The 25,247-nt window shown below is 37.1% G+C and overlaps 3 protein-coding genes and 1 long non-coding RNA gene across 7 annotated transcripts; all 4 read left to right on the forward strand.

The window, feature by feature from the left end:
* Positions 1-1,961: 1,961 nt before the first annotated feature.
* On the forward strand, positions 1,962-2,939 carry LOC140835469 (uncharacterized). The gene has a single exon (XM_073200963.1). The coding sequence runs from the start codon at positions 1,962-1,964 to the stop codon at positions 2,937-2,939; it is 978 nt and encodes a 325-aa protein (XP_073057064.1).
* Positions 2,940-8,876: 5,937 nt separating this feature from the next.
* On the forward strand, positions 8,877-9,623 carry LOC140835471 (uncharacterized). Its single transcript, XM_073200964.1, has one exon. It carries the CDS (start codon positions 8,877-8,879, stop codon positions 9,621-9,623), a length of 747 nt encoding a protein of 248 aa, XP_073057065.1.
* Positions 9,624-20,391: 10,768 nt separating this feature from the next.
* Positions 20,392-20,676, forward strand: LOC140833463 (uncharacterized). The gene is made up of 2 exons (XR_012118487.1): positions 20,392-20,478; positions 20,556-20,676. It is a non-coding gene; the product is annotated as an uncharacterized lncRNA (long non-coding RNA).
* A 1,637-nt stretch (positions 20,677-22,313) lies between these two features.
* On the forward strand, positions 22,314-24,581 carry LOC140834230 (F-box/FBD/LRR-repeat protein At1g13570-like). Of its 4 annotated transcripts, none has more exons than XM_073198978.1 (5): positions 22,314-22,386; positions 23,022-23,409; positions 23,633-23,850; positions 23,987-24,145; positions 24,222-24,578. In XM_073198978.1, exons 2-5 carry the CDS (start codon positions 23,367-23,369, stop codon positions 24,519-24,521), a joined length of 720 nt encoding a protein of 239 aa, XP_073055079.1. In that variant the 5' UTR covers positions 22,314-22,386; positions 23,022-23,366; the 3' UTR covers positions 24,522-24,578. The 4 variants fall into 4 exon arrangements, 3 of the variants coding, with proteins under 3 accessions (XP_073055079.1, XP_073055076.1, XP_073055078.1); XM_073198975.1 differs by lacking the exon at positions 22,314-22,386 and having other exon boundaries at positions 22,393-23,240; positions 23,334-23,409; positions 24,222-24,581; XM_073198977.1 differs by lacking the exon at positions 22,314-22,386 and having other exon boundaries at positions 22,393-23,240; positions 23,334-23,409; positions 24,011-24,145; positions 24,222-24,581.
* The last annotated feature ends 666 nt before the right edge of the window (positions 24,582-25,247 follow it).

Raw genomic sequence — 25,247 nt, forward strand, 5'->3', positions numbered from 1 at the left:
ATTAAAAATACGAAAATGAATTTAAAAAATCATTGTTGTTACGAAACTATTCAATTATTAAGAATTAAACAACATTTTTTTGATCATCTTTTATTATTATTGAATATTACATTAATTTGTATAAATCATAAATTAAAAATCACAAAATCAATTCTATAATTCAAAATTTCTCTGTGTTATTAAAATAAAAAATTATTAAATGAACAATCAGCCAAAAAATGAAAAATTTGAAAAAGAAAGATGAAAATATATATAGATATACACTTCGAAAATTTGAGAGAGTAATAGAAATAGATGAAAGGAGAGAAGATATATAGATGTGTGATGTGAAGCGACAGAGAGAGAGTTAGAAGTTTTAAAATCCATTCAAATCTTTGGGGTAAACCAAATACAATTTTTTACAATTTGTAGTTGTACCTTAGGCTTTAGGGGGGTGTATTCAACGTGGGAAATTTATTGACTTTTAACGACTTTTGTAGAGTTTAAAAATCTAGAGGTATTCAATCAAGACTTTTAACTTTTAAATAAGTAAATTTATTTATTAATATAAATATTAAAAATAATTTCAAATTGAATATGTTATATATGTCAATTAATTATTGGTTCAAAGAAATTAATAAAAAAGCACATGTTATAGTTAAGTACAAAATTTATAAAATTCTATAAAAAAAATCTACAAAAGTCTATAAAAATCTTGCAAAAAAGTCTACATAAATCCACATAAATCTGTTTATAAATCTGTGAGATTCCATAAAAGTCAATAAAAATTTATCAAATCCATAAAAGTCTATCATTTAAAAAAGTAATTAAAAGTCATCAAAACTCTGAATTGAATACACCTCACTTAGGTTAAAAATTAGTAGAGATCGTATATATATATACAGTATACTTAAAATTCAGGATCAATTCCAAAAAATTTCGAGAAAAATATTAGCTTACTGTTTATCATGTATACTTCAGTATAATTTCAAAAACCCACTTGACTTGTCGGATGAAACGATGGATTATGAGACAACAATTGAAATATAAAGATGATATAACTATTTTATTACAAAATTTGTTGAATAGGTTTTGTTGAATAGGTCTTTTGTGAGATGATCTCACGAATCTTTATCTGTGAGACGAGTCAATCATACAGATATTCACAATAAAAAATAATACTTTTAGCATAAAAAATAATATTTTTTTATGGATGATCCAAATAAAAGATATGTCTCACAAAATACGATCCGTGATACCGTTTCACATAAGTTTGTATCAAATTTGTTAGGTTGTAGCATGATATGATGAATTCTAATATTCAAAGATAGTATGATCTTACCAAACGATGGCTTTGCAATAATAAATGATATATAAGCTTAATACTTGAATAGTTTTTTACTCGATTCAATACAGCAAATATAGTCTATGAACTATCATATGGTTGATTACAAATTGAACCAAACTGTAAGACAAAACCAAATCGTATGGTTTGGATCGATTTTCAGTCAATCATAGTCTGTATTACGCCAACGAAGGAATCAAAATAAGTCCACATAATTTAGTTAGTTAATCTATTTATAATTATACACATGGACAAAACTTTTAGCAATTTCTATATAAATTTACATAATGTGGTTTGAGGTTGTGTTTGGATAGAGGGATTTGTAGAGAAAGAATTTAATATCTTGTGGATATAATTAATTTTTGAGAAATTTGATTTAGGAACGGATTCGAGTAATAAATTTCAAATAACCGAATTTATGTGTGCTCCTGAAATTTATTCATCCAATCAAAATACAGGAATTTGTCGAGAAAATTGAGATCAATGGATTTGATCATGAATATGAAACATATATCAGTCCACCGAAGCACAACCTAGATAATTTGAAATTTTAACAAAAAGGTGGGAACAATATTATATTAAAAATAAAAAACTATTAATCGGGATCGGCCTTCACAACCCTCCTAACACCAATCGGATGCCTCGACAATGGAAAACTGGTGGAGATTCATTTGGTCCTTGTCTACTCCCCCGAAGATTCGTGTTTTTTGGAGGGTTTTCCATAATATCATCCCTGCCAACAAAATCTGAGGAGGCATCATGTGCCAGTCTCCGGGTGGTGTCCACTTTGCATCAAGAGGATTCCACTAGCCATGCAATTATATCCTGTCCGATGGTGAGAGGTTTCTGGAAAAGAAACCCCGCTTGGACAAACTTGAAGCGGACTGGGTGCAGTGCTATCCAAGACATATGTTTCTGGGTGATGAATCACTTGAGTAAGGCTGACTGTGAGGAATTTATGTGTCAAGCATGGCTGATATGGAGTGCCAGGTGTACGTTCTTACATGATCAGGAGAAACAAGAGCTACAACCGCCTCGTACTAATGCTTCAGTCTTGCTGGATGACTATCGAGCGGCGGTCCGAGACCTCTCAATTAACCAACACCATTCAGCGACTACCTCGCAGGAGACATGGCAACCCCCGCTAGAAGGAACAGTAAGAATTGACGTGGATGCGAGCTTCAATACAGCAGCCAACGTCTGTGGGCTGGGTGGATTGATTCGAGGCAATGATGGTACTTTGGTGATCGCGTTTGGACTTGCTATTCCTAAACCGGACACAGTCGTCATGGGAGAATTGTTTGCGATAAGAGAAGGCTTACGTCTTGCTAAAGAGAAAGGATTCCACGATATTTGTATCTGCTCTGATTCACTTCTGGCCGTGCAAGCAGTCACGTCACCAACAAGTGATTTGAGTTACGTCAGATTTTGTGCTCAAGAGATCCGATGTTCGTGTCTTGATTTTTCTAATGCTACATTATTGCATGTTAGGAGATCGGCCAATGAGGTGGCTCATTTTTTTTATCTAAATTTGCAATTTATTCCCATGCACCATTCGAATGGGAATTCTCCCCTATGGGTGGACCAACTTGTAATGTGGGATCATCATCAATAAAGATTACAAGTTTCTTGTCAAAAAAAAAAAGTTCTATTAGTTGGCGACATGGATGAAATTTGCATGAATGCTAGATTCAATGGGACAACTGCTCAAGCCACAAAATAAATTTAGATCACTAGTAATAATTAATTGGGTATGTCTCTTGTGAGAAAATCTCACATATCTTTATTCGTGTACGTGATGAGTTAATACTGTCCATATTTATAATCAAAAATAATATTTTTGGCATTAAAAGTAATAATTTTTCATTAATAACCACAATAAAATATATATGTTACAAAATTGATTCGTGATAACTTTTCTCGAGAGTTTTTGTGTAATTAATGTACGTAACGGTACTAAAAATTATTTTTATTTTGTACATAATTTTGGGAATCATTTACATTTAATCAATCTCATGCATGAATTTAGAAATAAATAAAATATTCCTTTGACTTACGAATCGTACGTTTATTTTAAAATAAATTTAACAACATCCGTTTTATTTCTAGCCCGTTTCTATGTAACAGTTGGAGATATTGAATTTCAAGGGGTTTTAAATTTTAAATTTCATAAAATTTTATTATTTCTAATTAAAATTTAAATTGGTTGTAAAGCGCCAAAATTTCCCTTAATTAATTTTACAAATTTTAGAGTTTGTCTGTACACGGGTGAGTGTATGTTACACCAAGAGTTTTAGTACTCTCGGAGTATTTGTATAAAATGATCGGCCAATCTTCTTACTTTAAAATTAAAAAATATTGATGAACACCACATTTATTATTTTATTTTAAAGTGAGATGATCAACCGATCATCTCGTAAAAAAAAAATCCAAGAATAAATCTCCCTACGTAGCATACACTCATTCATACAGTAAAAACATTTTTTTTTTTTGAGTAATAGAGTACTGTTAGGGAAATGTGGTTTGTTTCTTTGGATTGGTGTATTGAGTTGGAGAGTAAAAGATTGAGATATTGGATTGCGTTACTTGGAAATCTTTTCAGGCATTGAATCGGGCTTCACCCTGATATCCCATATATGAGCCCACTACCTCTGGTCCATTCATAGCTCAAATGGAAGACAGGCCCATCAAGGGTCCAAATATTCTCCTATAAATACCAGCTTTGAGCATATGATAATTCATTCACTATATTGTTTTTCAGCAGCACCCTTAGCTGCTCTCCATTTTTATCCTCGGTCTCTAATTTGAGCGTCGGAGAGGCTACGCCAGGACACTCTCATGGCCCCCTTCTAACGGTCTTATTCGTGATTTCAGGCTCGGGACAATTCTGACACCTGCGTCTGGACTAGTGACACCTTTTGGAATCGGACCTTAAATTTCCAGTGAGTATCACTTGACGCCGTCTATGGGAAACTTGAGTTGAGACGAAGAGATGGTAGACAGGAGGGGGAGCAGAAGAGTTAACTCGGCATCATCGCGTCCTCAGTGGGGACCCAAACAATCTCATGCTGAGGCGAGGTAGAAACAGCCGCGTCTCGAGACGAGACAGGAACAGCCCATCAGAAGAGACATAGCCCCTCCCAAGCAAAGGGAATATGGAGATGTGGAAGGAAATCGGGATGTTGAGACAGCAGGTGGGGAGCAGAGCACCGGTACCCAAGAGAGGGAGTCCTTTTTGACTAGCCATCTTGGTAGAAGGGCTTCTTCTAAATTTTCGATAGTCAAACGTGGGAGAGTATGACGGACATACTAACCCCGAAGAACACTAGGGGAAGTTGAGAATGCGGCCCTGTTACATCAGTACTCGGATGGGGTCAGATGCAGGGTGTTTCTGGGCACGCTGGTGAGGTCAGCTCAACAATGATTTAATACCTTGCAGCCCAATTCCATACAGTCTTTTGAGGATTTTTCTACAGCTTTCTTGCACCGATTTGCTAGCAGTAAGAGGCATCGGAAAAATTATTTGAGACTATTCGTGATGAAACAACAAGAGGCTGAAGCTTTGCGATAATTTGTCCAGCGTTTCAACAGTGCAGCGATGGAAATACCAGCGACCACCCCTGACATCATGATAAACGCCTTCACACAAGGATTGAGGGGAGGAGAGTTTTTCAAATCGCTGGTCAAGAAACCTCCGTCGAGCTACAATGATCTGTTAGCTCGGGCGAAAAAGTATGTGAATCTAGAGGACGCTCAGCGATACAAGAGGTTGGAGCAGCGTCCTGGGGGAGGAAGAGTTGAGGGAGTGGAGCGAGGAGGAAGGAAGAGATGTGCATGTGAAAGGGAGGATGATATAACTAGAAATTGAGGACAATTCTCATCACATGTTCCTCTGAATAAGAATCAGGATTAGGTTATGGAGGTGAGGGAATCAGGGGAGAAAATTCGCAGAGGGTGAAAAGCAGTGCTAGGTTTCCGCCGCTAGGCAGGCAAGAAGGATCCTCATCCGGGAGTGAACAGAGATCTCGACCGTCAGCTAGGCGAGGTCGAGGCCCTCCGTGGATAAACCAGAGGGTTGACGAGCTGAGGAGGGGAGGTCGAGGTCGAGGTCAGGATGTCTCTCGGGAGCCCGTTGAACCAAGAGAGAAACGAATGATGATAACCACCATATGAGATGAATTATTCATATGATCTTGGGGGTGCTACTGATGGAGATTCTGGGCGAACTCGGAAAACGCATGGAAGGAGGTTGGAAAACTTTGAAATATCTAGGGGTGCAGACCTACTATAGGATCCTGTCATCAGTTTTGGGTCGGAGGACCTCCGAGGCGTTGTGGCTCAACATAACGATGCCTTGGTGGTGACGGACATCGTTGCCAATTACGATGTGTCACAAATATTGTAGTAGCCCGAATTCCAAATTGGGTAATTAACGGAGTAATGGTGATTACGAAGGTTTAATGTGTAATTTTGACAGAGTCATGATCGGACGGACCGAAGATGGTTCGGAAGCACCGAAGAGTTCGGAAGGTCCGAAGTGGGTTCGATGGATCCGATCATGAGGTGTCAAGAGCAGCTGGACACGTGCATGTTCGGACGGTCCGAAGTGTATGATCGGAGGATCCGATCATGAGCTGTCAAGAGCCAATGGACACGTAGCGTTCGGACGTTCCGAAGTGTTGTTCGGAGGATCCGAACATGGCCTATAAATAGTGCTCGAATTCCTCATTTTGGTATTGCCATTTCTTGAGATTGAGTCTTTAGTGAGAGATTTGGAAGGTTCTAGGGTAGTTGTTGGTCGAGCGATAGCCAGGAGCTGCCAGGAGTGGTAGCGTAGCGACGTCTGAGTTACGAGGCAATCGACATCAAAGGGCTGTCGACGGACGAAGGTAAACCCTAAACCTTTGGTAGTACTAGGGAGTACTGGTTTTGCTAGTTGAGCATGGTAGTATTGATTGAGTATGCTTTTGATGCGAAGGCTTGTGCTAGACCTGATTAGCGGTGTTGCGTAAGGCTAGGCTTGCTGTGATAGAGGTACGAAAGTACTATCCGAGATATCCTGTTGAGTATACATTCTTATATGTGTTGCATGATTATGTGGTGCATTGATATATGTCATATGATGCATGCTATTATGTCACGTTTATTACTGCACGTTGCATTTCATGTTGAGCCGTATCTTCTTCGAGATAGCCTTTACTGTTGAGCTGTATCTCTTTCGAGATAAGCTATATCTTGGGGCCGCTCAGCCCTGTCTTGTGGACGCATGGACACCGAGAGTACACAGTGGCCGACGGGTCGGGAGGGCTTCGGTGGTCCGGGACATTTTAGGTCCACGTCTGTCTTGTAGTGGATGCAGTGACCCAGAGGTTGGACCGCGCGGCACTATCCACTTGGCGCCTCTAGACTGAGCATTTTGAGATCCTTTGTGATTCCTGTTTCTTGACTACCCTGGTATCATATCATAGCATGTGCATTTCATATAGGTTTGTATACTCATACTTTTGTACTGGGCGTTCTTATCGCTCACGTCCTCGGTTTTGTTTATTCTTGGACACCCCATTCCCACGGGGCAGGCCTCAGGTTGGACAGCTCGGGAAGAGCAGGAGGAGGACAGTGAGTATCTGGTTGGTTTAGTTTTCAGTACTATTCTAGACTTCGATTGGGTTGTATAACCATTATTTTGTTGACTTTTTCCGCTGTTATCTCTGATTATTGTTAATTAGGTTAATTGCATGCTTAGTTCTTGATTAGTAGGTGATTCTGGAACGGGTCACTACATTTATGGTATCAGAGCATGCGTATGATTTTGGGATATAGATTCTGTTTTGGGATTTCCGTTGACCATTTTACCATTTTTCCTATTCTATCTTGTAGCGATGGCTGACCACTTTGGTGATGAGAGTAGTCAGGGGAGTGTAGGTCGTTGGGGTGACCAGGACGATCGTAGACGTCATTCTTTCCGTTTCTACTCCGATGGGTCATTCGGTGTTAGCGAAGCGTCTAGTGATGGGTTGTCCTTTAGATTTTGAGGGTAACGATGTTGTTATTTTCGTTTTGTTCATCCTCTAAGCCTGATTTCGAGGACGAAATCTTTTTAAGGGGGGGAGAATGTAGTAGCCCGAATTCCAAATTGGGTAATTTACGGAGTAATGGTGATTACGAAGGTTTAATGTGTAATTTTGACATAGTCATGATCGGACGGACCGAAGATGGTTCGGAAGCACCGAAGAGTTCGGAAGGTCCGAAGTGGGTTCGATGGATCCGATCATGAGGTGTCAAGAGCAGCTGGACACGTGCATGTTCGGACGGTCCGAAGTGTATGATCGGAGGATCCGATCATGAGCTGTCAAGAGCCAATGGACACGTAGCGTTCGGACGTTCCGAAGTGTTGTTCGGAGGATCCGAACATGGCCTATAAATAGTGCTCGAATTCCTCATTTTGGTATTGCCATTTCTTGAGATTGAGTCTTTAGTGAGAGATTTGGAAGGTTCTAGGGTAGTTGTTGGTCGAGCGATAGCCAGGAGCTGCCAGGAGTGGTAGCGTAGCGACGTCTGAGTTACGAGGCAATCGACATCAAAGGGCTGTCGACGGACGAAGGTAAACCCTAAACCTTTGGTAGTACTAGGGAGTACTGGTTTTGCTAGTTGAGCATGGTAGTATTGATTGAGTATGCTTTTGATGCGAAGGCTTGTGCTAGACCTGATTAGCGGTGTTGCGTAAGGCTAGGCTTGCTGTGATAGAGGTACGAAAGTACTATCCGAGATATCCTGGTTGAGTATACATTCTTATATGTGTTGCATGATTATGTGGTGCATTGATATATGTCATATGATGCATGCTATTATGTCACGTTTATTACTGCACGTTGCATTTCATGTTGAGCCGTATCTTCTTCGAGATAGCCTTTACTGTTGAGCTGTATCTCTTTCGAGATAAGCTATATCTTGGGGCCGCTCAGCCCTGTCTTGTGGACGCATGGACACCGAGAGTACACAGTGGCCGACGGGTCGGGAGGGCTTCGGTGGTCCGGGACATTTTAGGTCCACGTCTGTCTTGTAGTGGATGCAGTGACCCAGAGGTTGGACCGCGCGGCACTATCCACTTGGCGCCTCTAGACTGAGCATTTTGAGATCCTTTGTGATTCCTGTTTCTTGACTACCCTGGTATCATATCATAGCATGTGCATTTCATATAGGTTTGTATACTCATACTTTTGTACTGGGCGTTCTTATCGCTCACGTCCTCGGTTTTGTTTATTCTTGGACACCCCATTCCCACGGGGCAGGCCTCAGGTTGGACAGCTCGGGAAGAGCAGGAGGAGGACAGTGAGTATCTGGTTGGTTTAGTTTTCAGTACTATTCTAGACTTCGATTGGGTTGTATAACCATTATTTTGTTGACTTTTTCCGCTGTTATCTCTGATTATTGTTAATTAGGTTAATTGCATGCTTAGTTCTTGATTAGTAGGTGATTCTGGAACGGGTCACTACATTTATTTATTGATAATGGAAGCTATGTGAATATCTTGTTCAAGAGCACTCTGGACCAGATGAAGGTGGAAGGATTTGAGTTTGAGCCGATCTCTACTCCTCTTTATGGGTTTGCAGGACATGTCATTCTGCTATTAGGTCAAATTGTCCTTCCTCTATCTTTGGGACATGAGCCTCGTCGAGTAACAAAAATGACAACATTCACCGTGGTGGACACCCCATCAGCATACAATGGAATTCTGGGGCGACCAGCCCTAAAAGATTTCAGAGCGGTAGCATCAACATATCATCAGAAGCTGAATTTTCCTGTGGGTAAGGGGGTTGGAGTCCTGTGCGGGGACCAGAAAGTTGCACGTCGGTGTTATGAAGGAATGGTAAAAGAAGAGAGAAAGAGGGAACATGTGGAGGTTAATATGATCAGAAGGGGAATGAGCGGGTTGCCCGTGGTGATGAGGGAGGTTCAGGAGGTGATGGATGAAGAGCCGGAGGTCATAGCGCTGGGACCCGAAAATAAGATGCTCAGAATAGCCCGTAACCTTGACCCAAGGGTTAGGGAGGAACTCATTACTTGCTTACGGGTCAATCTCAGCATGTTCGCTTGGTCAGCTCAAGAGCTCACCGGGACGACCCCGGGTGTGGCAGAGCATTGGTTGAACATCTTGCCGAATGTCCACCTGATAAAACAAAAGAAAAGACACTTCAGACCTGAGAAAGATATGGTTATACGAAAAGAGATAGGTGAATTGCTTGAGGCTGAGCACATTCAAGAAGTGCAATTCCTACTTGGCTATCGAATGTCGTCCTAATCTCAAAGAGTTCAGGGAAGTGGAGTATGTGTGTGGACTTCAAAGACCTCAACAAGGCATGTCCTAAAGATTGTTATCATTTGCCCCGGATAGACCATTTGGTAGACTCCACAGCTGGACATCAATATCTGTGCATGTTGGATGCTTATCAGGGGTACTATCAAATCCCCCTAGCTGTGGAAGACCAAGAAAAAGTGAATTTCATCACCTCTGAAGGAAATTTTTGTTACGTGGTCATACCCTTCGGACTCAAAAATACCGGAGCCACGTATCAACGGTTGATGGATAAAGTCTTTTCTGAGCAGGTGGGAAGGAATGTCGAAATGTACGTGGATGACATCATGGTAAAGTCAAAGGATTCAACCCAGCTCATACCTGATTTACTAGAGAGCGCTCGGCAGGCACGCACGCGCGCGGGCACCTGCACGCGTCCCTTCTGTTTTTCTGGTATTTTTTCATTTCCTTGGCATTGTTTGATACTTGTGGTTAGTTACAATGGCCAAGGGACACCACTATGAATGAAAGATCATGTCTTTTCACATGAAAAACATTAAATGATTGATTTATTGAAAATAAAAAACACATATACACATAATTCATTTGCATATTGTTCTTCTTCCTTCTTCAACAAGAGAGAGTTTCATTCATTTCCTTGTTATAAAACTTGGATATTTGAGTGCTCATTATCGAAGAGTTGTAGTTGTATCTTGGGAGAAGATTGCCACAAACTTTTAGCACATTGTGAGGGACAAATTCTTTTTAAGGAGAAAGTGTTCAACACTTGCCTCTACAAGCCATTTTCATTGTTTTCTTCTTGCTTTTCCTATCAAATTTCAATCCATAAACAACAATCTTAAGAATATTTTTTGGATTTTCAATCACTTGCAAGAAGAATCTCAATGGCATCATCATCTACAACACAACATGCAACCGTTGCACCAGGAGAGAAACCAGAAAAGTTTTCTGGTGCAGATTTCAAAAGATGGCTACAAAAGATGATTTTTTATCTCACAACCTTGAGTTTGTCAAGGTTTTTGAAGGAGGATCCTCGTCCCACCATTGCTGAAGACGACACAGACACCAACAAGAGGGTCGCTTTGGATGCATGGAACCAAAGTGATTTTCTGTGCAAGAACTACATTCTCAATGGACTTGACAATGCATTGTACAATGTGTATGTCAACTCAAGGCCGCCAAGGAACTTTGTGATATGCTTGATAAGAAATACATGGCGGAAGATGCATGTTTGAAGAAGTTTATTGTTGGGAGATTTTTGGACTACAAGATAGTAGACTCAAAATCCGTGATGAGTCAAGTGCAAGAATTACAACTTCTCTTGTACGAGATTCATGCAGAAGGAATGAGTCTAAGCGAGTCTTTCTAAGTTGCAGCTTTGATCAAGAAGCCCCCTCCGTTGTGGAAGGATTTCAAGAATTATTTGAAGCACAAAAGGAAGAAGATGGGATTGGAGGATCTCATTGTGAGATTGATGATAGAAGAGGACAACAAGAGCACCGAAGCCAAGGCAAGTAAAATGACAGCAAGAGTGAACATTCTTGAATCGAGTTTCAAAGGGAAGAAAATGAAGTTTGAGAGCAACCACAACAAGTCCAACAACCACCAAATAAGATGAAGTTCAAAAGCACTTGTTATAATTGTGGAAAACCGAATCACATGGCTAAGGATTGCAGGAAGCCAAAGAAGGGAAATACTCAAGCCAACGTAGTTCAAAAAATGTCGGTACCATTTGATTTTTCTGAACTTGATTTATCTGCAGTTATTTTGGAAGCAAATTTGGTGGAAAACCCCAACGAGTGGTGGGTTAATACTAGAGCAACTCGACACATATGCTCCAACAAGAGAATGTTCTCCACATACACTCCATCGACCGGGAAAAAACTATACATTGGGAACTCCGCTACATCTGAGGTGATGGGCACATGAAATATAGTAGTGAAGATGACATCGGGTTTGGAAGTAACACTTGTTGATGCACTTCATGTACCGGAGATAAGAAAGAACCTCGTGTCGGGGTTTCTGTTGGTCAAATACGGGTTTAAACTAGTATTTGAGTTAACAAGGTTGTATTGACCAAGAATGGTCATTTTATTGGAAAAAGATATTTCGATGAGAACCTTTTCAAGTTGAATGTAATGGTTATACGCCAAAATATTGTTGAAGGTAATAAAGACAAAAGTTCTATTTACTTGCTCGAGTGTTTTCATTTATGGTATGTTCGTTTAGGACACGTAAATTTTAATACCTTGCAACGTTTAATGAAATTGGAATTATTGTCGAAACACAACGTCGATCCAACACAAAAATGCGAGATATGTGTTGAAACAAAAATGACCAAAGCACCTTATCACTCGATTGAAAGATGTACAACTCATCTAGAAATAATACACACAGCTCTTGGTGATTTAAAGTTTGTACTAACTAGAGGAGGGAAAAGATACTACGTGACATTCATTGATGATCATAAAAGATACTGTTACGTATATCTTTTGAGGTCGAAAGATGAAGCTCTCGAAGCATTCAAAGGTTATAAGACCGAAGTTGAGAATCAACTAGGCAAACAAATAATGAGGGTTCAAAACGATAGAGATGGTGAATACGGAGTACCGTTTGATGAATTCTGCGCATCTTTGGGCATAATTTATGAAACGACTGCTCCTTATTCACCACAATCAAATGACATTACCGAAAGAAAGAATCGAACTCTGAAAGATATGATGAATACTATGTTAATAAGTTCAGGACTACTCCAAAACTTGTGGGGGGGAAGCAATAATATCGGGTAATAACATCCTGAACAAGATACACCACAAGGAAAATGATAAGTAACCTTACGAACTGTGGAAAGGTCATAAGCCTTCCTACACGTACCTCAAAGTGTGGGGGTGTCTAGCTAAGGATGAAATACCAAATCCTAAACAAGATAGAGTTCCAGTTATTTCTTTGTTATAGAACTTGGATATTTGAGTGCTCATTATCCAAGATTTGTAGTTGTATCTTGGGAGAAGATTGCCACAAACATTTAGCACATTGTGAGGGGAAAATTCATCTTAAGGAGAAAGTGTTCAACACTTGCCTCTACAAGCCATTTTCATTGTTTTCTTCTTGCTTTTCCATTCAATTTCAATCCATAAACAACAATAGTTGGGGGTCTTTGAAAGATCTTGTGTTTGACGATGAATGTGAAACTCACAACGACAACCAAATAGTTGTGGAGAATCGCCTAATAATTTTGTGACCTACTTTCTACTGCTTCACAATGCTCCAATTAATCTGTTTTCGCTACGTATGGCTTATCTAGAAACCTCTCCACGAGTGCACCGGTGGCTTCTTTTTCTCTCACGAAGAAAAGACGTCAAAGAAATTGTTCATGAACTAGGAGCTGACGATTGGTATAAGCTACCGACTTCTCTATTTTCTTGTACGGAGCTGATACATCTGGAATTTGTCCATTGCCAGCTAAAGACCCCACCAGAATTCAAAGGATTCTTGAGGTTGAAGGAACTCAAGCTTCAACAAGTCATATCCCCAAACTTTGATGTTGAATGTCTAATCTCAAGTTGTCCGGTTCTCGAAAGTTTGGAGATGTCTTACTTATCAAACTTGCTGGATCTTTATTTGCCCCTATAAATGATGCTAAATCTGAATCCTTGGAAGCAAAACTACCAACTCACCGGGTGTTTAACCATCTAAAGAATGTAAAGATGACTGGCATTCTGGGGATGCAACGTGAATTGAATTTCATCAAGTATCTGCTCAATCACTCAACGGGTCTTGAAGTAATGAGTGTAAAAGTTAGCCCCACCTGCCCGACACTACAAAAAAAAAGTCCTACGACAACGGTTAAAAATCGTTGTCTTAGGTATTTTAAAACTGTTGTTAAAGTCACTGTGGTTAAAAAGTGAGCTAAAAGACAACGATTTTTTTCCGTTGTTGTAGCTACAACATTAGCGACAGATTAATGTAAAATCGTCGCTAATTAATGATAATTAGATCATGATTTCCGTCGCCAAATTTAGTGATAGTTAGAAAATCATTTCTGTCGCTAATTTTAGCGATGTTTAATTCATGGTTTCCGTCGCTACATTTAGCGACGTTAGATCATAATTTTCGTCGTTAATATTTTCGGGAAAATAAAAAAAATTAATTTTAATAATTTAATAAATCTAAAAAAATCTTACAATTTGAATAGGCTAACAATATTAATGATATTAACAAACACACAAAAAGTTACCAAAAATTAAAGGGAAAAAATTTATCGTAAATCGAAATTAAATCGTGTAAAAAGAAAAGGTTTAAATGTTGTAAATTGTTAAAATTTTGTAAGAGAAAAAAATTTTATGTTTTGTGAAGTGGGTTGAAAAAATGGATGACGACGGTTTGGGTTTCACCGTCGCTAGACGGTTTTGATATAACCGTCGCTAAATTTAGCAAACATGGTAGTTAAATCGTCGCTATATTTATGATGGCGACAGTTCTACCTTAAACCGTCGCTAATTTGAGCGACGGTTGTAATCTAAACCGTCGCTAATTTTAGCGACGATTGTAATCTAAACCGTCGCCATTTTAAAATAGCGACTATTTTTATAAAATCGTCGCTAAATATTGTCGAAAAAACACTTTAATCGACAACGGTTGTCTCTACCCCTTCTTACCCTGAAAAAGCAGGGGCAAAAAATAAATTCAACTGATTAATAGGTCTAGATATTTTATTTTTAGAACTAGGGTTAATGGATACCTTTCTGTCCTAATTCTATATAAACTACGATTCCATATCCTACAAATTATCAAATCCTTTTTTCGGTTTTAGAAGTTCTCAACAACAAACAATGTAGTTGTATGTAAACCCAGAGCAATAACATGATGAACCAAAAAGTCTCCAGGACCTATTGTTAAGAATAATGAATTAGTATTTTCATTAATAGCACTTAACCAACCCGGCAACCAGATGCATCGACTTATTAATTTATTCGGTAAACTACTAGGAGCTCATGTAGCCCATGCCGGATTAATCGTCTTCTGGGCCGGGTGTCGTAAACGCTCAAAGACAACGGTGACCCACAAAAGACAACGGTTTTTATAAAACCGTTGTATTTTGCTTAAAAAAACCAATACGACAACGGTTTTCACTAAAACCGTTGTCAAAAAGTTTTTTAACAACTGTTTTAGTGAAAACCGTTGTTGTATGTGTGTTGTTGATTAAAGAATTTCTTGTAGTACGAGGGAAGAATAGAAATTGTGCAAAATATAGCTGGCTATCCTCGGGTTTCTGAAGCAATGGTGCTCGAGTTGAATTGATTCTTAAACATGATCCATATAGTCTCGTCAGTCACTGAAAACTTTGAGGAAATTGCAAGAATCTGTGTAGAAGTGTGAACCTCAATTCGTTTTGGCGTAGAAGTATATAAGAAAATACCGCAATTCAATTCGTTTTGGAAAATATTATTAAATGATAAGTTGGTCATAACCCCTAAAAAATCAACAGTCTGGCTCTTTGTCTGTTGCACATATAATCGATTTCCTCATTATGCTGCCAAGACCTACTGAAAATTTATGCACATGTTCGAACCAAACCCTAGCCCTAACCATCCCACGTTCTTCGATCCTAGCCCTTAACCAACGCGACCAAGCCATAATCAACCATCCTACACTACAAGAAAAGTGGTTTTCCGCAGCGTGCAATATGCGCCGCGGAAAGGTATCCACAACGTGCATTGCACGCTGCGACGCACGTTGTAAAGTTGAAAGCCGTCTTAAGTTTGACACTATTGGCGGCGTGCGATTTACGCAACGGTTTAGTCTAATAACGGCGTGCAGAGTATGCTATTGATAGTTAAACTATTGGCAGCGTGCATATGTACGCTGTTAATACAACTTTCTGCAGCGTGCACAAGTACGCCATTAATTGTCATGAAACAAAAAATATTAGAGACGGTTTCGACAAAACCGTCGCAAGAGGGCGACGAGGCCAAACCGTCGCTAATTTAGCGACGGTCTTAAAATTTAGCGACGGTGTTATAATTTCGCGACAGTTCCAAAACCGTCGCTAAAGTTTGCGTCAATTTAAAAAAAATTTACTTTTATAATTTAATACATTTTTATAAAAATACAATACAACTATAATAATAATACTCATGATCTTAATTAACAATAAAAAAATACTCATGATGTTAATTAACAATTAAAAAATTAACCAAAAATTGAAACAAAAACAGGTATTTAAATCGAAACCAAAATCATGTAACTAGAGAAAAATGTTATGTGTGGTGAAAAAATGGAACAGAGATCGGGAATAAATAGAGAATTTAGCGACGGTTTATTACTAAACGGTCGCCAATGCAAGTCAATTAGCGACGGTTAATTTAAACCGTCGCCGGCCTTAAATCGACGACGGTTTCTTGTATACCGTCGCTAAATGTGGCCTTAAAATCGTCGCACTTTAATTTTAGCGACGGTTTTACTAAATCCGTTGCTACGTTAAAATTCGAACTCATTTTCCGCAGCATGCTTATAATATGCATGCCGTGAATAATACTATTGACGACGTACGATTAAAGTGCGCCATTAATGTCTGAACACGATTTTTTTTAAAAAAAATGATTTACTTTTTGCAACACACATAAACTTGCACGCGGTTAATAATACTATTAACGACGTGCCTTTATTGTGCGCTGTCGTTTATATAATTTATTAACAGCACACATAAATGCAAGCTGCAGATATTACTATCTGCAACGTGTTTTTAATGCACGCCGTGCATAATAATATCTGCAGCGTGCTTTTAATGCATGCTGTTAATAGTATCAAGTTACTATCCGCAGCGTGCTTTTAATGCACGTCGTCCATAGTAATATCCGCAGCGTGCTTTTAATGCACGCCGTTAATAGTATCAAGTGCAACACTATTAACGACGCACATATGGGTGCACGCCGTGAAAAGTCGTATTCGCAGCGTGCGTTTAATGCACGTTGTTGATGACGTGCTGCGGAAATTATTTTTCTTGTAGTGCTAGGACCTAGACCGAATTAGGAGCCATTTGGACCAGCCCTACCTGCCATGCATGCGAAGCCCTCAACCCATGCACACCATAGCCGCACGATCAAGGGGCGCGACTCCAGCCCCCACAAACGAGCCAAGCATGGCTCCTCCACCTCTAAGACCATCACATAGCCCTCCTAGGTCACCTGGTTGCAGCCCAACACCGCACAAGACCCGCACCCTTCAAGAATCAAAGAAGCCGAAACCTAACCCATGAAAAACCCAAATTTCATTCAGCCCTTGCCCTTATTTATTTCAGCCTTGTATAGCCCCATCTACGACCCCTTAATAGCCCCTAAATCGAACCCATATCAACCCTAACCTGGCAGCCCCTTGTGCATCATCAATACAATGAGTTTCATGTCGAAAGGAGACAAGTTTTCCATGTATATGCCATAAAAATATAAATATAGGAAGAGACATCAGATTTTTCATGCAACAATGATATTCACACATAATATGATATGCATGATGAGAAAAGATGAATAAGGCGTGTCTTTTCATGATTCACGTACGAATAAACAATTCTTGACGTGAAAGGACGTTGCCAGAAAGACGGGGAAACCTTGATGCGTTTTTTTTCCTTCAAAAACCCACGTGAAGAAGACCTTGGGGATGTGTGTGTGTGCGTGTGTGGCTAGGGAGTGAAAACTCTAGGATTCTAGTAGTATAGGAGGCGTGAGTTTGAGTGTTTTGGGCTTGGGAAATTCCATCTTTTGATATAAATAATATGATAGACAATTGGGCCTAATAACTTTAGTATAACAGGCCCATTAGAATGTAAAAAATATTTCGTTTAGTAAAGTTTTCGAAAATATTTTCCGAGCTTCCAAAAAGTCCTTATTTTCGTCAAAAATCGATTACTGTTAAAATACGCTCGACATGTAAAAACATCTCAAAAGACACCATTTTTGAAATTTTCATATTTTATATGTCATTTATTAAATAATTTAAAATAATCATTTAATAAAAATATTTTTCCTTTACAATCCACGGTCTCCGTTCCTCGGCCGCGTCTCGAATAACTCTTAAAACACAGTTTTATGCATTCTAATAGAAACATATATTTTTAACATGCAAACATGCATACCACATATAATTAATGCCATTAAAAATAATTTAACTAATATTTTTTATTTTTCCTAGATTTGCATACAGTTTGATTACATTATCACATTTTAGACTTTACAATATCATATAGTAGAGAAAATGTAATATTTTGATTTCGGCATAAATGCCCTTTAACAATATAAATTAATGAAATTTTTTTATAAGCTACATATGTAATTTCATTTTGGTGTTATATGGACGAACAAGTTTTATATACAGTATAGATATAGTCATATAGACGATTTTAAATAAAAATAAATTGAAAGATTTTATTTTAAATAGGAAAACATTAAATGTTACTTTTATTGTAAGCACAAAAATTGAATGAATTTACATTCTCTCATGACAAAAGAGTTCTAAAATACCATCTTTGCCAAACCGAAGAAATGGAATTACAAATCCGTCCTTGCCAATTTGATAAGCGTTCAAATACGTGAAGTGGAAAAAAGCTGATAAGCATTTCTTATAATTTTTTAATTAGAGATGATAATGGATTATGTCATATATCGTATAGTGGAGAAAATGTTTTTCTTGATTTTTATATATTTGCCCTTTAATAATGAAAATGAATGAGTATTTGCATAGACAAGGTATGTAATTTAATATTAATGTCACAGTGACGGATCAAATCAGTTAGCATGTGTAGTGTGTACCTCGAGTTTTATCTTTTACTAGTAACCAAGTATACGTGGTGCATGTCTAGTGTAATACATAAATATTATCGTTTTCGAAAAAATAGATGAATGAATAAGATTAAAGTTTCTAGCATTAGAAAACTAAGAAAAAAAGAACGAGAATAAAATCAATAGAGATTATAAGAAATGAATGAGGAATTTTGATGTGGCAAAAACTTGTGTGAGACGGTCTCACGGGTCGTATTTGTGAGACGGATCTCTTATTTGGGTCACCCATGAAAAAATATTACTTTTTATGCTGAGAGTATTATTTTTTATTGTGAATATGGGTAGGGTTGACCCGTCTCACGGATTATGATCCGTGAGATGATCTCACATGAGACTTACTCTTTTGATGTTAGTGATAAGTTAAAACCGTTAGTTAAATAAAATTTGAAACATGATAGTATAGATTATAGATGATTTTCGAGTTTCCTTAAAAAGTTTAATAAATGGAATGATTTTCTTTTAAATAGGAAAATATAAAATATTCTCACGGCAAAAGAGTTTGTCAGACTGGTGAAAAGGAATTACAAATCCGAATCATACCAAATCCGTCCTCCCTAAACATGAAACTACTTACTCAAGAACCAGTACTTAGTCAGGTCATCTCCAATCTACTGCACTACATTTTGCACTACATTCTACACTACATTGGTGTTACACTAAAATCATCTCCAACCACATTGCACTACATTTTACACTACAATAGAATATTCTAAAAATATTTTTTTTTTCAATATTAATATTTCTGTTTTATGTTAATTATTTATAATTTGATAATATAATGATAATTAAATATTAAAATTTATATATTAAAATTTATATATTTAAATATTTTAATTTATATATTAAAATTTTAATTAATTATTTTATATTAACAAAATAATTATTTGATTTACGTACAATTATTTAATACAAACTATATTTTAATAAAATCAAAATATCATTGAAAAAACACGTTCATTTGATATTAAATTAATAATACAACAAAAATACAATATTAAATATTCGAATTACTATATTGTTCCCATAAATGCTCAATTAATGTATTTCGTAATTCATAGTGAGCATCTCTATTTTTCATTTTTTATAACGAGCGAGAAATTCTTGAAATATTGTATTTTCGTAATTGACCATCATTTCAACATCTGGAACAGGTGCTTCCATTGCATCTTGAATTGATGCACTAAGGTCACGTTCATCTTCAATAATCATGTTGTGCATGATAATGCAAGCTTTCATAATGTAATGTAAATCATTTTACGTCAAGACCGTGCTGGAGCTGCCACAATCGCAAATCGAGATTGAAGAACATCAAATGCACGCTCCACATCTTTTCTACACGACTCTTGTTTCATAGCAAAATATTTCTTTTTCGGCCCAAGTGGGTCGCGGATAGTTTAATTTGCACAATGGTTGCCCATTTTGGGTAGATACCATCGGCTAAGTAATAGCCAGTATGATATTCTTTTCCACAAATAGTGTAATGTGCAGGAGGAGCAATGCCTTGAGCCAAATTGGTAAACAAGGTGGATGTCTCCAAAACATTGATGTCATTATTAGAACCAGGCATACCAAAATATGCGTTTCATATCCAAAGATCATAATCGGCCACTGTTTCTAAAATAATTGTTGGAGACCCGCTACGGCCTGTATATTGTCCAGCCCAAGCAGTATGACAATTTTTCCATTTCCAATGCATACAATCGAGACTTCCCAACATTCCCGGGAAGCCCCGTTGTTTACCAATATGTAATAGTCGAGCAACATCAGTGGCATTTGGAGATCGTAAGTACTGGTTTGCAAAAACTTCAACAACTGCTCGGCAAAAGTGGTGTAAGCATGTAATCGCAGTTGACTCTCCTAATTTGATGTATTCATCGGCCGCATCTGCAGGTAAGGCGTATGCTAATAAACGCATTGGAAGCATACTCACTTCTGTTGCACATTTGAGAGGATGTGTTCGTCAAATTGAAAATCTCAATCCGAGTGGTGCATCAGAACAAGATATTGTGAGTTATTTATTTTTAAAAATTACAAGTTATTAATAATCAACATTTTGTAATTAATTTTGTATACTTTGATGTAGATGAATCGTGCAAAAATACTGTATGCGCAAGAGAGTAAAGATAACAAAGCATTTCCATTCGATCATGTGTGGAATATTGTTAAGGATTGTGAAAAAATTGCAGGAGACAAAATCCATCCAACCAAGAAATCTAAGACGCGTGCTACTTATCTAGACACATCACAATCTGATACTCCACTAGAAGAATCGCCCCAATCGGGTTCACCTATGTTCTCTACATTTCCTATAAATTTGAGTAATGACAATATCGGTGACAGTTCTGAAAGACCAATTGGAGTGAAAAAATACCAAATCAAAAAAGAAAAGAGATGAAGACATATCTCAAATTCAACGTACAATGGAAGAACAACATCGCGAGTTATTGAATGTTTTGAAACAAGGAACTGCCGAAAGACAACAAAGCTACGATCTTCAAAAGATTATACTTGAACAAGAAGAAAGAAAAATGGATGAAAGAATTTTATACAAAGATTTGAGCAAAATTACTGATCCAACTCTGCGTGAGTACACTAAAGCTCAGCAACAAAAAATATGGCAAAAAAGACTTGAAGATGAACGTCGAAAAAATGACAACTTCGGATCTTATTTTGGAGATATTGGAGGATCGAGGTCTGGTTTACCGCATTACTAAAATTATTTTTTTGACGTACTTTTTTATATTTCGTAATTTTATGGTTTGTTAGTTGTCGTAGTTTGTTTATTGTTTCGTAATTTTTGTTGTTTTTTGTTCGTAATTTGTACCATTTTAACGCATTATTAATTTAATCTGTGCTTTTTTTTTATTTTTACACTTAATTAATTTCTAATCAGAATATTAAAAATTTTATAATTAAAATTTCAATAAAATATTAAACACTTATATTAAATTAATCAAATTAAAACTAAAAAAAAAATTGTGGCGCAACAATTTTGCTGCGCCACATGTTAAGCAGCTTGTAGAGCTGCTTCAATCCAGCGCCAGTTTTGGTGCTGGATTGGAGTGAAAAATCATGGCACCACAAATCACAATGGTGTGGCACCAATGTGGTGCCATGATTGGAGATGGTCTCAAGTACCAGAAGAAGTTGTGATGAAAAAGGAATTACAAATCCGACTCCCACCAAACCCGTCATCCCTAAACATGAAACTAATTTATTCAAGAACGAGAAGAAGTTGTGATGTGAAAAAGAATTACAAATCTGAATCCCACCAAATCCATCCTCCATAAACATGAAACTATTTATTCAAAAACGAGAAGAAGTTGTGATGTAAAAAGGAATTACAGATCCGAATCCCACCAATCTGTCCTCCCTAAAGGCATCTCCAACCTTGCACCAAAATGACTTATCACATTTTTGGTGCAAGGTGGATTGCTCCAATGGGGGCGCTATCCATTGCGTCTCACCCTCCCTTGCACCAAATTAGGCGCAGGGAAAATCTATGCAACAATTCAATAAAATTATTTGTTTTTAATAATTATTAATAATATATAAATAATAATTTAATACTTGTTTTATTAATTTAATAATTATATATTTAACATAACAAATTAATTATAATTATTTATTAAATTTACAAGTAAATATTTAGTTATTTATTTTTTAAATATTTAATTATTTATGTTAATTATTAATAATTAAGAATATTTCGGAAATATTTTTTTTTTTTTGTGTAAAATTTTAAATAAATAGTTTGGAGATGGATGTTGTATTTGGTGTAAAAATTGCACTATTTTAATATAAAATTTACACCAAAATATATTTTGTGATCGGGGATAACCTAAACATGAAACTATTTATTCCAAAAACGAGAAGAAGTCGAGACCATCACAAATCAGCCACTTTTGTCTTAGGTAAATCATAGTGACTTTTGTACTTCTGTTTCCGTTACATCGTCTGTTGCTATTCTTGTTTGCCACCGCATCCCAATTTTATTTCGAAAATTTAATTTGATTCTTTAGGTTTACTGTCATGGGGTTATAGTAGTTTTGGGCTGGTGTGTTAGCCTGTAGGAAGTTTAATTGTTTATTATGTTATTCAATTCATCACGCATTAAGAAATCCGTCCAACTTTGGTTGAGATCATGTGAAATTGTAGTTGTTCTTTCCTCTTTTTTTTTTTCAGTTTCTGAATTAGTTCTTTTTAAAAATCTATCTTGCTTATTTGTATTACTAAAATGGGGTTGTTTTTTTCATCCCAAAAAAGGGGCAGCTACAGGGTTGGGTTAGTGAGGAAGTTGAAAATGTGTTTGTTGATTAATCATGTTCATTCACCTATCTTTAGAAGATAGGCACTAGGAAATCTGTCGAATTTTTTACTGAAAGTGGACCATGCTCTACTTTCTTGCCACGAAGTTAAAAGACTTTTTCCCCTCTAGTGTCACGATGGCATGAATTTGTTATTTAATGGTCTTTTGTGTTTTTCTCCAGCTCAAGAAATGTATATAGATGCTTGTCATAGTTAATGATTTGGATAAGTTGGTGAATAGGGATTATTTAGTTGAAGAGTTCGGATGGAAAATGATTTTTATCAAGACCTGATAGGCGAACTGCCTCAATGCCTAATTGAAATCATCCTCACAAAGCTTCCAGTAAGGGATGCTGTAAGAACAAGCATACTATCAAGAGATTGGAGGTTTAAATGGGCCTCGCTGATGCATCTTGTGCTGAATGACAGACGTGCAACTCATGGCAGCGATAGATCAATTGTTGAGACCAATCTTTTGAACTTTATGACCAGGTTTTTTGTTTCTCGGCCGATTGATTAGTCTCACTAGTCACTATCTACATCATACTTGCAGGGCACTCCTGATGTTGATCAGTGGCTTCTTTTCATGCCATGGAAAGAAACCAAAGAATTAATTCTTGAACTAGGAGGTGAGTCGTATAGGGCACCATCCTGTTTTTTTTTTCTTTTGATAAACTGACTGTTTTGGAGCTTGTTCGACGTGAACAGGAAAACCCACCAAACTTTAAAGGATTTTTGTGTTTGAAATACGTCAATGTTCAGCAAGTCTTGATTCCCTTTTCTGATGTTGAATTCTCATTTCGAGTTGTCATCTTCTAGAGAGTCTGACATTGTTGTACTTTGATGGCTTAGAGCTGAGTGTCCATCCTTCAAAACATAAATACTTGATATTAGAAGGTGAAATCAAGGATAAATGTCTTGCTAAGACCCCAAATTTGGCTGCTATATCTGTTGCTATGACCGAAGTCAGCGCTGAGCACTTTGAACGTAGTTCTGGCTGCAACCTCAATAAGTTTCTTGGTGATGTTCCAAGGTTTCAGAGGCTTATTGGGCATATATGCTTCACAGAAGTAAGATGTCGCCTTACTTATTTTCTAGCACGATATAAATGTGTAAGATAAATGTACCAGTTTTCATACACAATTGTTCCACGATTTACTGTAATTTGCTTTGTAAATTTGAGCTCATTGTCTCTTCTATTGTCAGTACTTGAGTATTGGTAATGATCAGGGATGGAATCCATTAACTTATCAGCATTTAAAGTTTATCGAGTTCCATCAAGTTAGCTTTGTTGATGAGAAAGAGGTGTATCTTGTGCTTCGACTAATTGAGAACTCCCCAAATTTGCTAGAGCTACAAATATCTGTGAGTAACTTCAACATGCTAAATTTTCTTTTGACATCGGTGGTTCAAAGTGGTTACATATGTTTTTTTCCCACAGGGTTCCTCAAATCCATTAGCTGCGACAAAAGATTGTGATTTGGATTTTTGGGCTAGAAAGATATCTTCTGATTTCTTGTTTCATCGGTTGGAAACTGTGAAGATGATTGGTGTATATGGTGGGCCATTAGAACTGAGTTTTATGGAGTATCTACTTAAGCGTTCGCCCCGCCTTGAGATTATGAGAATAAGACTGAGGCTATGTACACCCAAAAGAAAGTTCAAGATTTTGTGTGATATGTTGCGCTTTCGTCGGAAGTCCCCACGAGCATCAGTCCTTTATGATCCTGATCAAGGATGATAGCTCCGCTGAGATTATGATCGATCAATATCTCGGGCTGTTTTGTTTTATAACCTTGGTCAAACTTTTTTTAAAAAAAGTATTTGTTCACTACATGGGAGGATTATTTTTTTAAAAAAAAGTTTGACCGAGTCTATTTTCCCAAATATCCCTCAATATCTCCTCATTCTTTCAATAATTGACCTAAAATAATTAATGTGTTCATATAACTTATTCTTTCTGTTATCTGTTTCACATACAATTGATTTTAAACCGTTATATTTTCTTTATATGTTGTAAAATCACTATCTAGTTCATATCATTTCAACATGATGATTGTTGGAACAAAATTTTTATGTTTTGGTGTTAACGAATAATTAAAACAAATTTATTTAAGTTAAACTAAATTCCAAATCAAACAGAACTGACTCGGACTCAAACTAAAGTATCTCCTATCAAGTCTATCAGTTTTCATCTCTTCAGTTTCAAGGATATCAATTTACACAATAGGGCTAAACTGATGTTTGGACAAGTTTTTCTGTACAAAATTGATCGCAACAGTGTACGATTGTTAGAGAATATTGACATGGACAAAATACAAGTCAATATACACTTTCTTTTTGGAATGAATCCTTTTTTAAACTCGAAACATTTGGATTCAGAGTCAATAAATAGAGAAAGAATTTCAATTTAATGAAACTATATTATTTTCACAGATATTAAAACGTTCAAACTTTCAAGTATTTA

Source organism: Primulina eburnea, chromosome 6, assembly GCF_022965805.1.
Source record: "Primulina eburnea isolate SZY01 chromosome 6, ASM2296580v1, whole genome shotgun sequence".
Lineage (NCBI taxonomy): Eukaryota > Viridiplantae > Streptophyta > Magnoliopsida > Lamiales > Gesneriaceae > Primulina > Primulina eburnea.